This window comes from Etheostoma spectabile, chromosome 13 (assembly GCF_008692095.1).
Source record: "Etheostoma spectabile isolate EspeVRDwgs_2016 chromosome 13, UIUC_Espe_1.0, whole genome shotgun sequence".
Lineage (NCBI taxonomy): Eukaryota > Metazoa > Chordata > Actinopteri > Perciformes > Percidae > Etheostoma > Etheostoma spectabile.
In genome coordinates this window covers 12,469,240-12,482,209 of record NC_045745.1, presented here as the reverse complement: position 1 = coordinate 12,482,209, position 12,970 = coordinate 12,469,240, and the positions used below count along the sequence as shown (strand labels likewise).

The 12,970-nt window shown below is 39.9% G+C and overlaps 1 protein-coding gene and 1 long non-coding RNA gene across 3 annotated transcripts in view; one reads left to right on the top strand and one right to left on the bottom strand.

The window, feature by feature from the left end:
• Positions 1 to 1,567: 1,567 nt before the first annotated feature.
• LOC116700732 (ubiquitin carboxyl-terminal hydrolase 2) lies at positions 1,568 to 12,538 on the bottom strand. Of its 2 annotated transcripts, XM_032534161.1 has the most exons (13): positions 12,175 to 12,261; positions 8,128 to 8,251; positions 7,056 to 7,103; positions 6,823 to 6,946; positions 6,001 to 6,112; positions 5,777 to 5,887; positions 4,807 to 4,871; positions 4,598 to 4,701; positions 4,207 to 4,286; positions 3,973 to 4,052; positions 3,445 to 3,552; positions 3,188 to 3,308; positions 1,568 to 2,555 (listed from the first exon to the last, which is right to left on the bottom strand). In XM_032534161.1, exons 4-13 carry the CDS (start codon positions 6,938 to 6,940, stop codon positions 2,450 to 2,452), a joined length of 1,005 nt encoding a protein of 334 aa, XP_032390052.1. In that variant the 5' UTR covers positions 6,941 to 6,946; positions 7,056 to 7,103; positions 8,128 to 8,251; positions 12,175 to 12,261; the 3' UTR covers positions 1,568 to 2,449. The 2 variants fall into 2 exon arrangements, with proteins under 2 accessions (XP_032390052.1, XP_032390051.1); XM_032534160.1 differs by lacking the exon at positions 8,128 to 8,251 and having other exon boundaries at positions 12,175 to 12,538.
• The window catches only part of LOC116700735 (uncharacterized), an 18,086-nt gene continuing 11,836 nt past the window's right edge, over positions 6,721 to 12,970 (top strand). Inside the window, exon 1 of the long non-coding RNA XR_004334719.1 lies at positions 6,721 to 6,730. This is a non-coding gene — a long non-coding RNA (uncharacterized LOC116700735). The remainder of the gene's footprint in view (positions 6,731 to 12,970) is intronic.

The following is a 12,970-nucleotide window of genomic DNA, read 5'->3' as shown; positions in this document are numbered from 1 at the left end:
CGGGCCGGGTTAGGGTTAGAAAAAAAGGAGAGATACACAAAAAGAGAAGATGAGGAAAGAAGAGGTAGCTGGGAGTTGTATTTTAAAGAGTTCTTCCTGTTTTTCCTGCAGTGTTTTGTAGTTTTACAACAAAAACTAAAACATTCTAGTCCTACCAAACATTTTCCTTGTCCATTTCCATTTTTCATTGTGCATTTGTATACCAATGGAAGTGTTGTTGATCCTGAGGTCCTCAGCTTTTCTATGATATATCTGAAGGAAAATGAAAATTGAGCGACAGTACGTAGGGGGGCCGAGCCAGGCTACAAGTGTGACTTAGACTTCTTTTTATTAATCCTTTTGGGATGACTCCTGCAGGGAAATTGACATTTCCATCAGCAGTTTTCAGCAAAACAATACAGTATAGAGAGAAAGAAGACAATATAAAGATAATAATAACAACAATAACAATAAAACCTTTGGCTATAAAAAGACATTTACCATAAATTATTAGTTAAGAGCAGTAGAGCGTGTGCCATTTTGCTAGAAATTAAGGTGTCATCTTTAACCCAGCATTCAAATTTGACAAATTAGTTCTTTAGTTTTCATCTGAGGACTATGGCTAAACTAAAATCCTTTCTCTCTTGTAAGAACTTAGAGACTGTTATTCATGTTTTTATTTTGTCTAGTATTGACTTCTGCAATTGTATTCTGTGATTTGACAATCATCTTCATCACACCTGCAGCTTGTCCAGGACGCGGCTGCTAGATTGTTGACTGGTACCAGAAGGAGGGACCATGTTTCCACGATAATGGCCTCTTTTCCTTGGTGATAAAAACGACTTTAAGGTATTGCTACTTGTTTTAAAGGCATTACAAGGATTTGGCTCTTTATATTATGCTGATCTCCTTACCTTACATCACTCATCCAGTACCATAAGATTGCTAGAATCTGTTCCTTTTAGCTATGCCACAGTCTTGGATGAAAACAAAGGATTTCCAGTGCCTTTCCAGTTGTGGCCCCGAGACTGTGGAATAAACTTCCCTTTCATAACATGCCCCACTGCCGAGATTTTTAAGTCTAATCTTAAAACCCATTTTTGTTTTTTGGAGCTTGACCCAGTTTAGGGACATTTGTACTAAAGTGTGTTGTTTGTATCATGTTCATTGTGTCTGTTTTATTGTATTAATTTGTTTTTATAACATAACTTTGTACAGCACTTTGTTCAGCTTAGAATGGGTTTAAATTATAAATATAAATATATATAAATAGATTGACCTGACTTGCACAAATAACCACTTACTACATACATAGTCAATACTATTATTATACAATTAGTTACATGGGTTACGTTATGAAGCTGCAATGAGACCACAATTATAACTGATTTAATTGACTGAGTAGTTATTTATGGTTTGTGTGTAATTTATTGCACATGATTTCTGTCATGTGTGTCCCTAGATTAGCAGAATATTGAACAATGTATAAAACCAACAATATTTTGACTCACGTGAAATATTCCTTATATTCTTTTTGGCTGGCTGGATAAATGAAGGTTAAATAAAAATAAATCACATGATGAGTGAGTAAGTTAACACTGAATTTTAATCATTCATAGACTCAGAAGTGACTTATATGTAAAGTTTGCAACATAATTGCTGGAAGTATTGTAGATGCATTTTTATACAGCGGCTTTGGTATGTCTGGCTTTCCCACAGAACAGTTACATTCACTGTGCTGTCCATAAATACTGTACAAAAATAATATGTGCTTTGACATAAAACATCTTCTCTCCATAGAGGATTTCCACTGTTTTTAGAGGAAACCATAAGGCTTTGTTCAATGACATTTACAGTATGCACTTTCAGTTACTCGCTTTATGTTAAATAGAATAAATTATATCTTTCAGTTTCTGTGTGAGGCATTTTTCAAGTCTCTGCAATGTCGTCACATAATAATTTAACAATAATAATATAAGTCCATAAGTCCATGTTCAAAGTGCATAAAAAAAAAAAAATAATCCACTCGAGTGGGTGTAGATTCAGGTCCAGGCACAGCGTTAAAATGTCTTTTTTGGAGTGAATCAACGGTTGCATGTGCACCATGAAGAGGGTCTTCTCATACTCCAAAAGGACGTTTTAAAGTTTGACTCAAAGCTGTGCCTTGACCTGAATATCTACACTTTTTTGACAATGTAAGTAGTATTTTCCCAGGGTCACTTCAGTTCCACGCAACTTATGAGCTCCGCTTGCCATCCTGAACTTTGAATGTGCTTTCACATTCACGCTTTTCCCTCAAAAACACAGACGGTCAGAGGGCGTTGTCTCCGCTCAGCAACATGTCTTTGCGCTCCATCACAGTCTGTAATGGCAGGACTCTCTCCACTAGGCGGAGCTCTCTCCCAGCAGGCAGTGTCTGACTCCATTTTCAGGCCTCGTTCAGTGCAGCTTCTCAACTCCTCCACAGCGTCTACAGGCGGCACGTCTGGTATTTGCTGTTTGGGGAGGGGGCCAGCTCGTAGAACAGGACGTAGGCGTTGCTGCTGCGAACCTGGCTGGACGACACTGGGCTCACCCTGCACAGAACACACAGTACACATTCGTTAGTACACTGAATACCAAACAGTAGACAAACACAGGCACATCCAGCACATACAGTACATACCAATGTACACCCATTCTGCACATGTGATTTGCCATAAATAGAGCTGTTACAATTACACAGTTTACTGCACGATTAATCATCTCAGAAAAACAGTAGTTGCAATAAACAATGCTGTTTTCTTTTTCAGTCAATTTAAACCTATTTATTTTGATCCCAAGATTCATATTTTGGTTATATATCACTATTGTATGATCCAGATAATGTAACACAAGTACAAAGACTATGAATTAAACCATGCCTCTTTAACATAAAACATTGTATTTCTTAATAACATAAAACTGGCATGTACTATCAATAGTTACACCTTTTAGCACCTTAGCTAAAAAGAAACAGCTTTTACATTAAAAAGAACAAATTGCGATTAGACAATTATGTTATAATTGTTACAGGCCTAGTCATAACGCTGACATACGTTTATGCAGCTAGAATGAGATCATTTTCATTTTACAGCAGCTGCATACGGTATAATTAGACAGCGTTCTGCCAAACTGATAAGACGCTATGGTAATATGATTATATGCGAGTAGATTTGAGAGTAGATACCTGGAGTCGTTGTAGCTGTACCACTCCCCCAGGGCAGAGTTCTTGCAGTAGGATGTGTAATGGCCTCCCAGAGCATTTCCCGAGTGGTTGGATACTGCATACAGGTTATACACAGCCCGCTCTGCAGGGAGACACAAAACTGTCAGTCAACACTACTGCAATCCTTCCTCATCCGATCAAGCTGGCCTGGGAAAGTGCACGAGTTCCCCTCCTCTCTGTCCTCCGGTGACGGTGTGTCACCGTCGGCAGATACTTACCGCTGCTGTCGGAGGCAAACTCCCGCAGGTCCAGCTCTTTGAGAGGGAAGTTGACATACGTGGAGAGTTTGCTGGTTCGGATGTTAGAGTCTGAGAAACGCTTCAGGTCTGAGAGGAACACTGAGTCAAGAAGCCGACACTGGTCCAAAATGACGTATTTTGCTTTTAGTGCAAATTGAGTACATTTTACTTCTCCTTCACAGCATTTCAGAGGGAAATATTCTAATTACATGGTATGTTTTATACCACAGCATCTACTTGACATCCTTGTCCCTTAATCAGTAAAGATGAAATATGATGCATTGCTGCTACAGATTGACTAGTTCAACAGTTTAAAGTTAGGTTAGACCACATGGTCCACTTTACGCATTAAAATGCTGCTTACACTTAAGAACACTCTAAACCTGAAAAGCAGTCAACCATTTATTTCTGGTATGCCATTGGCTTAGTGTATGCAAATATGTTAATTCATTTAAATGCATGTTGTAAGCACTGAACAAATGGTGCCACGATGTGAGGAAAGGATACGAATCACGAGGATCTGAGGGAACTTCTGAATGCTGAATCTTTTGGTGCATTTTCTTCTGGTTTTGCATCTGTTGCAAGTCTGAGAGAGAGAGATAAAACACAGGGCAGTGAGATACTGATGCTGTATAATTTATATATATATATATATATATATATATATATATATATATATATATATATATATATACACACACACACACACAAGGAGCAAGGAGGGGTGCGGAGGCTTCTTACGGTCTCTCTTCCCCGTCCAACACATCTTCTTTTGTGAAGAGCCTCAAGCAGTCTTTGAGAGTCACTTCACCTGAGCTCCTCTGTGGAGACACAGAGAATGTCCAGTTAGGAAACAGCAAACTACATAAAACCACATGGTTTATAAGGATATATATATATATATATATATATATATATATATATATAGAATAAAAATACAACAGAACAAAACCATGTTGTCTTTTTATCATCAGAATTACAAACAAATAATGACTTCTTTTCCACAGCAATGTAGAAGTCTTTAAAGCCTAGCCAACACTATTTGACAGAATTTGGATGGATATACACTTTTTTCAGAGTGTTGGTGTGTGTGTGTGTGTGTGTGTGTGTGTGTGTGTGTTTGTGTTCTGACCTGTGCGACTGGTATGGATAGGTCCCAGAATGGATCAAACACGGTGGAGCGGAAGCCACAGACGGTGCAGGTCACAGAGCTCTTCAGCTGTCCAACAAACAGATCTAAAGACAGAAATGCGAGAAGGAGAATTTAATATGCATAAAAACCAAGGTCAATTCAAAGATGGTTTAAGGTGATCATGCAACCCATCAAGGTAAATCCCTTACCCACTACTTTGCTGTCCTCTCTCTCCAAGTACATGTTCCACATCCACTTGCCCTTTTCATCATCCCTGTGAATCAAACAGTAGAGCGTCAAAACGGTGTACATCTAAGACTTCAAACTGAAATGTGTGTCCTTCAAAATGATAGAAACAGGTAGGACTATTGTCATTGAAAGCTACATTGTGGAAGAATTTTTCCTATCTAGCGGTGAAATTGTATATGACAACCAACTGAAAATTACTTTCTAGCCCCTCCCATTCTGAGTGCATTTTAACTCCTACGGTGGCCAAATTATTCCAAGAAGTACGACTTCGTTCGTGACTGTTCCTTTCAGTCTAATAATAGTTTAATGTTTTTGTTATTTTGGTACCCTTTTATTGCGAACATCAGCTATCAGGTTCCCAAACGAATGCAAACTAATATTAGCAAAGTATCTGCGTGGTCCTCCATCTTCAACAGGCTTTCTAATCTGCCGGCAGATCGAGCAATCCCCCCCTGGCATTCGTCACACTGCCACTGAGTGTAAAAGCGCGAAACGCGGAGGTATGCCCCTCTCTGGCTGATGTATTTTTAAGATGGAGGCGCCACATGGCAGAATATATTGTATTCTGAATGATTCTGAATGGCAGATTCTACACTCACAAGAATACTTTGATTAGTTGGTGGAAGTGATTACACATGAATGAGCACATATTTGGGAAAGAACAAAGAGTTTTTTTGCTAATCAACTTTACACAGTGGAGCTTTAACAGGTTTGGGTATTATTTCTACTGAGGAAAGTTTAGAAATTGCCACATAACTGCAATATCCTGAAGGTAATTAATTACAGAGTAATTTTAAATAATTACAGTTCATTTGAATCTTTTAGGCACGCAGCAGTGTTTGTTTTGGCAGTGAGAGGTATCAGTGATAGGGTATATTATGAGTGACTTATTTAGAGCAGAGTTGAGAAATGGGGGAGGGGATGACTTACGAAAGGTGGTCAAAGTCTTCAATGGACATCTTAGGGCGTACTGTCACTCTGTTCACCTCATTATGGAGACCGTCCAATAGGAAACGCAGAAACTCCTGGGCGTCCTGCTGACTGCAGAGCGCCAAAAGGGGAAATTGTTACTTTCTTTACTCTGAAATCAGCTATAGTTCTCAAAATGGATTGAATTAAATAAAGGCTTGCCAGCAGGAGGAGGGAAGACTTACTTGCAGCCCACAAATTTGGGAGCATATCTCTGGATCTGGCTCCTGAAATCAGAGGGACTGATGGCCTCGTTGTCCACAGAAGTCCACAGGCTCTGAGTCAGCTTTGCAAACTCTGAAGCAAGGAGAGGCAAATAATGATGAGAGAAAATGAGACCATAATAAGCAACACTACCCTTTACAAAAGTATGCCACTTGATAAAATGATGACACCGACTCTGGATCCTCTGAGGGTAGCATTTGTTTTCCCAAAATCGGCATCTTCTAAAGATGCAGATTTTTCTCTGCATGTCACATAAATGACTGATTCTAAAAAAAAAAAAACTAAACTGAAGACCAGATGAGACAACATTTTTGCCAGATGAGACAACTTTTTTGTACTAATTTCAAAAACGTTATACAAAGTCATGACACAAAAGATATGGCTTTTTGTAATGAGCGTTGGGAAAATACAGTTTTTTATTAGAGATATGCACACTCTGCGGGAAAACATGCTGTGCAAACATACCCTCTGAAAAAGCCCTGTCAGAGTTAAATAGGAACTTTTGTTGTCCTGCCAGCACACATTTAATTTAGCTGAGAACTATAATTGTAGTATGAATTATTATGTAATTGTAGTTGAGTATTGTGACATCTGAGTCCAGTTAGGTATCTGCTCTGTGTGTGGTCATTATTTCCAGTGAAAGCGATCACAGTATAGCGTTGTCAGATCTTTAGCAGTGAGTTATACTTAGTGCTGAGCCTTAGAAGTGATTACACATTGAAGAGGCACTACACAGCTCTACGTTGGTCCTCGTCATGCTGCTGACATGTGGTCTCTCTTACCTTCCATGAGAGCAGCGTTGGCCGTGCAATTGTTGTTGAGGTCTGTTCGATGGATGTTTCTAAGGCAGTAATCTCTCAGCTCGCTAGTGTTACTCAGACATTGAAGGATGGAGTTCATGAAACACTGGAACACACAAATAAACACAAAAGTTTATTCGAAGAAGATCCTGACTCAGCAGGTCAAAGTGCAGCAAGTTGTACATCCGACCACAAAGTGAAGTAAAAGCCCTCACCGTGTTGCCCAGGTTCCTCAGTCCCACCAGGCCTTGAGGACTCTTGTTCTATTCAAATAGAGAGGGAGGAGATTTTAGTTCATTCATGCATTTTTTTGAAGAATTATTCACTGAACAGATAACACATAACGGTATCATACACATTCAAAGAAAGACCCAGCAGAAATATTTAGTGTTACTGCAGATACATTTTGTGTAATGCATTTATTCAACAGTTAAAGTCCTGAAGGGAATATGTAAATTCATCTTTTTCATTACTTTTTGAACGGACAAACAAAGTGCCGACGCATCCTGCAAAAATAATATGGCAAAGATGTTCGTGGGGGCCCAAGATGAGAATGAATTCTAAACATTTCCTGATTGGCTTCACGTAGACCCAATATGTGCAAATGAGGGTTATTAATGGGGCCGACATTTGATTTGTTTTTGATTTTGACTTTCTTGGGCTCATAATTGGGTCGACGTGGGGACCATGTAATCCACTTAATCGGTAACGTTTGGTTGTGACGTTGGCTTAGCATCTCGAACGTTAGCCATAGTCAACTCTTTCACCGCTGACGGAGCGAGAAGCCAAGGAGGACACAGAGAATTAAAAAACCCAAAATGAACTCTTCAGAACTCGAGTTTCTGCGTGGGAGAGTTGCTGGACGACACAATCTTCTGAACATAGCCATCCTGAGAAACACAGAGTTTTGTGGAGCTGATCATCCTAAATAGCTTTGCATCAACTCATTTGGCAATGGCTTGAATGTGAAGGACGTTTATTAATATGAAAATGTTATGCCCTAAAGCTTTAAACCATAAATGAACTAATAGAGACCAACAGTCTTCTGAGCTATTTCTTTGTGTGTCTCAATTATATTGACATGTCAAGTGAATATGTAAAGATGTGTTGATGCTACAGATACACATGCAGAGAGTGTCTATACATACATTTCTTGTTCTTTCCCGGTTAGTATAGCCTGCTGTACCCCCAACAGATCAGCTTGCGCATGCTCTCAGTGTGATGTAACTAATGAGTGACAGCACCTTGTTACATTCCTCAAGTGTGTTTAAGCCTCAATGGACTTACTGGCTGTTTTTTCAACCCACACCATCTGATGGTCACATTGTTGGCAGCACTGTGCTGTGGATATCAGCTCCTGCTCCACATGCTCGGATGAAATACCTCAGTGTGCCCTGACCTCTCCCTGCAGCTGCCATTCACAGCACCGTGACATCACACAAGCAGACCGAAGAGAAAGCTCTAGTGAGAATCTGCGGAACACAACGTGGTGTTAACTTGTTTGTGTGAAGAGTTTCACATTGCTGCCTGAGTCACGGACCAACAACATATCTGGTGCCACTGGTAGTGTAGTGTTATTCATCTGTAGGGCAGACTGATGCAAGGCTCTGAAAGCCACTGCTGACAGAGAAATTACAACGCAATCACAAGCACCTGGTGTATTACCCAAAATTTCGTTTTTGTCAGTATGGAAAGCCTTTAAAACAACATTTAGATCAACTCAATTACATGTATCCAGCATGTATGGGCTGACAGGTAGTGGGTTTTGCAGTTGACAAGGTCAAATTTTGCCAAAGAATTCCCTTTTTTTATTATAGGACAATATATTTGCAGATACAAAGATGCGTAGACATGTAGGTTTAACTTAATCTAAATGTGGTGAAACGTAACTGGGACTGCTTCACACTGAAATGTTACTTACTGTACATGCTGTTACCCATTCATCTCAAAAGGTCTTTCATGTTTCAACCTATTTAACACTGGTTTCAACCTAAAAAAAGTACTGGTTTCAGGTCAGGTTTGTGCCAGGTAATTCAGGAATATGATCTTATCTTTCTCCATATTAAAAAATAAATACATACTGTATATATAGTACATAGAACAAAAATATTTTTTCAGATATCGAGTCAGGCTTGGCACTACCAGCTTGGTTCATGCTGGTTTACGGGCCGAGGTCAATTGAAAAGATTCATACAATGTACAAAGAAAAAAACATTTCAGTTTTTAATATAAGATGGTTTAGACAAAGTAGGAAAAAAAAAGTCCATCTAAATGTCACCCGCTTAAAATCAGGTTGTCCCTGAACCCAAATTGAATAGTTTTGTTTTCTATACCAGTGACGGTATCAGAGCATCAACAGGTGACATATTGGCTTGTGACCTGTAGCTCATACTGAATGAGGGAACATAGTAAAAGTGTAATATGCATCGATGCCTCTGCTGACGTCTGAGAAGCTCCATGTGGAAACAACAGCGTCAAGGCAGCAACACGTTGACGGAAGCACACATGAAGGCGCAACACACACATACACTATGTACGCACACAAACCGTAAACTGAGCAGCTACGTCAGCTACCTGTATTTAACCGTTTTTTTCCTAATTATACTTTGAGTTCTACTGTCCGGATGTTTGTGCCTCTCCTGTGGCACTTCTGTTATCACAACAAATGCATGATATCTGTGTTACAGCGGCCAGACGTGGAGATATGACGTGTGATTCGGAGCCAAGCATAAAGTAAGTAATTGCTTACACTTAATAAGTATTGTTATCAAGACATTCAGTGGAGCAGTTTAGAGCCTTGTGATGGCCGTCACGCTGTTCCAAAAGCTGAAAATAGAACTGTGAACAGTATGAACTTTCAACAGCCATCTTGGCTGAAATTTCATTTATTTTCCCCCTTTGTGGCTCTCTGCTTCTCTGCAGCATTTGAAGGTGACCATATGGTCCCGAGTTCCAATCTGCTGCACTGCTCTGGTGAATGCTGACCAGCGGCACGCTCAGCAAGCGGCTGGTGATTTAAAAGACCCATCCAAAAGCCGAGGAAGTGATGCGTTCAGGTAATCTCTCTGCGCAGAACTGCTCTCCACTGCTTGGCATGACTTCAGAGAAAAGGAGAGAAAGAGAGCTAGAGAACGCAATGTCCTACCAGCTATGCATGTCTGGTCAAGGCTAAACACTGTGACGAAGGAAACAACACTCCTGCACACATGCCACTCCCTTGGAGACAGTATAAACATGAATCTCTGGTACATTACGTAACAGCAGGACTGGGAGAGGTCAGAAATACCATACTCAAGTTGAATTATTTGTACTTTTCTAAAACTGTAGTAATTAGAGAAAATAATACAGACAAAACATACTCAAAACATTATTTAAAATGCACTGGGAGGGAAGTTTTTTACATAACTGCCAACTTTGATACAGTTTAAAAAAAAAAAGAAGCACAGAAATCTTCAAAAGTGAGAGAGGAAAAAAAGTTGATTGTAATAAAGTTGACTAAGAGTCTACAGCCATGGCAGCAGCTCCGCGAGGCTCTATGCTAATGTCAGCATGCTAAGATATTCACATGCCAAGATCTAAGATGCTTGTTCCCCCTCTTAGTTTAGTGTGACAGCATGCTAACATTAGATACTTAACACTGGTCATAAAACATCAATTGGACAAATTTATGGATAAAAATGAATAAAGCTGCAACAATTTGTTGATTGATTGATTAGTTGATCGACAGAAAAATAAAAAAATCAGTAACCATCTTATTAATTAAGCGTTTAAACCATTTTCAAGCTAAAAAGTCAAAATTCCCTGGCTCCAGCATCTCAAATCCCAGGATTGGCTGCTTTTTTTTTCCTTCCAGTCTTACAGTATGTGATGGTAAACTACACATACGGTATATGGTTGGAGGACTGTTGGCCACACAAAAACTATTTGACGACATCATCTTTTTTGGGATTTATGAAAAGTTAGTTTTTGGTATTTTATAGACCGAAATGATAAACTGATTGATAAGCAGATTAATCGATAACAAAAAAACCTGATGTTGACGCTAGATGAAAAGTTATTAATCATTAGGTTTAATCCTCTAGGCATCATCATTGTCTTCATCAAATATCACAGCAATCCATCCAATAGTTGTGGAGATGTTAAAGTCCAGACCAAAGTGGTGTACCAACCAATCAATCGCCTTCGTTTAACTACACAGTTACACTAAGAAAAGTTAGCGCAATAAGATATTGTAAGTCCTGTGTAAACACAAGCATGCATACCACTCAGATGCTAATAGTATCCTTTTCAGTATTATCAAGGACACAAGACTTGAAGTGTATCCTGTGACCTAAGCAAACTCATTTGCAAACCAGACCCGCAACGCTCATCCCAGCAACGCAAAAAAACTGCCACACTCACATTGTTACTTGGATGCAGGCAGCCCATGTTCCCCAACTCCCCCTGCATTGTGTTAATGTGTGCTCACAGCCCTGCCCTTTGCCCCTTAAGGGCCTAAAGGTCAGTGTTGGACCCCCACAACGCTCTCTATGGCTTTCCATATGGTTTCAGCTGAATAAAACGAGAAGGGAATTCAAGATTGCTGGGATTTTTACAATTTCTTCTTTTAAAATGTGCACAAAAAAAGTCTGTCATCTGCATAGCGTCAATTCAACTCATGACTTACAATGACTTTACTGTATTTCATAGTGTTTATTCTTCCAAATTTCTCTGCTAAAGTGTCCCAATTTTTATTTTTTGCTTGATGGGAGTAATTGTTTACAGTTGCATGGAAATACTGTGAAATATTCTTTGTCAGCGTCCTGTACGTTATGATTTACGGGCCTAAAACCAAACTTGCATAAAAATCAACAAACTTTCACTTGCCCCTTCTTAAGAAACAAATCACACAGGTTTTACATGATATATATGGGTGAAATGTAGTTTTTCTATCACATTTGAGACAAAGGGAAGAAAACAAGTTATTTTCCCTTTTCTGAAAGTATCCAAATAGCATTGCTAATGTTAAGAATGCAACTTACTTACTATCCATACTTAAAAATATCAGCAGGGGGGGCATGGCCTACCCCCTTGTCGAGGCTGAGCCCCCAGCCTATAGCTGTTTTATACAACTGGTAATACACAGTAGGCTATAGCCTGTTAGGCCTACATACGAACTTTATAAAGTCAGGAACAGAGTCTGTACAAGACTACCATTTTTTTTCTGTAGGCTACTACAGACGGTAAAAAGGGTGGTCATGTTTGTAACAAGTTACCCCCAAAAAAAGGTATCAGGAAGAGGAGGATACTGCTTTCAGAAAGGTGAGGCAGAAGCAGTAGTGATGAAGGACTCACCTTGGCCTGGTTGATGATTAGACCCATGAATGTGGACACCAGCTTGGACCGGGACAACGAAGGACTCTTTCGCCGCAGCTCGGGTTTGTCTATGGGGAAAGCGGCCGGTGTCTCCTCCGGTAAAGTCACCGTGTACGAGTGTCGCAGAGACGGCATGGTTGCGCTGTTGAATGTGTCCGAGCCCGGGATGGTATAACGTTAGTGCAGTCCAATGCAGCTGGGCATCGTTAAAATCCGCTGACAGGCTTAAGTCACAGATAATTAATTAATAATTGAGCGAAAGACAGTCAGGTCGCCTGTCGTCCTGCTGTTTCTGTGGGTTGTGGGTCTGTCTCCTCTGCCCCGCACCTGCCCACAGCCTGACTGTGTTAGAGAATATAACGGAGGTAGCGCGTGCGTTGGAGTTTTAACTGCGTGCTGTAAACATCCCCCTCCCACCCAGTGAAGACCGGCGCTGCCTTCAGGTGCTGTGGGAAACATTATCACTATTCTTGGTGCATTGAAAAATACAGTGTTCCCAAGCCAAGTCCTCACGGACGGAACTACTGCTAGCCCATGTAAGCGGGGTAGGAGAAAGAAGAAAACACAAAGTTTGGCTACACAATTTTACACAGACTTTATTAATCCTATTGGGATGACTCCCACACGGAATTGAAATTTCCAGCATCCGTTTTAACAAGAAATACAGTAAAAAAGACAGCATAGAGAAACCAATAATAACAGTAACAACAGTAACAACAACAACAACAACAACAACAACAACAACAACAACAAGGCTGTAAAAGTACATTAACCA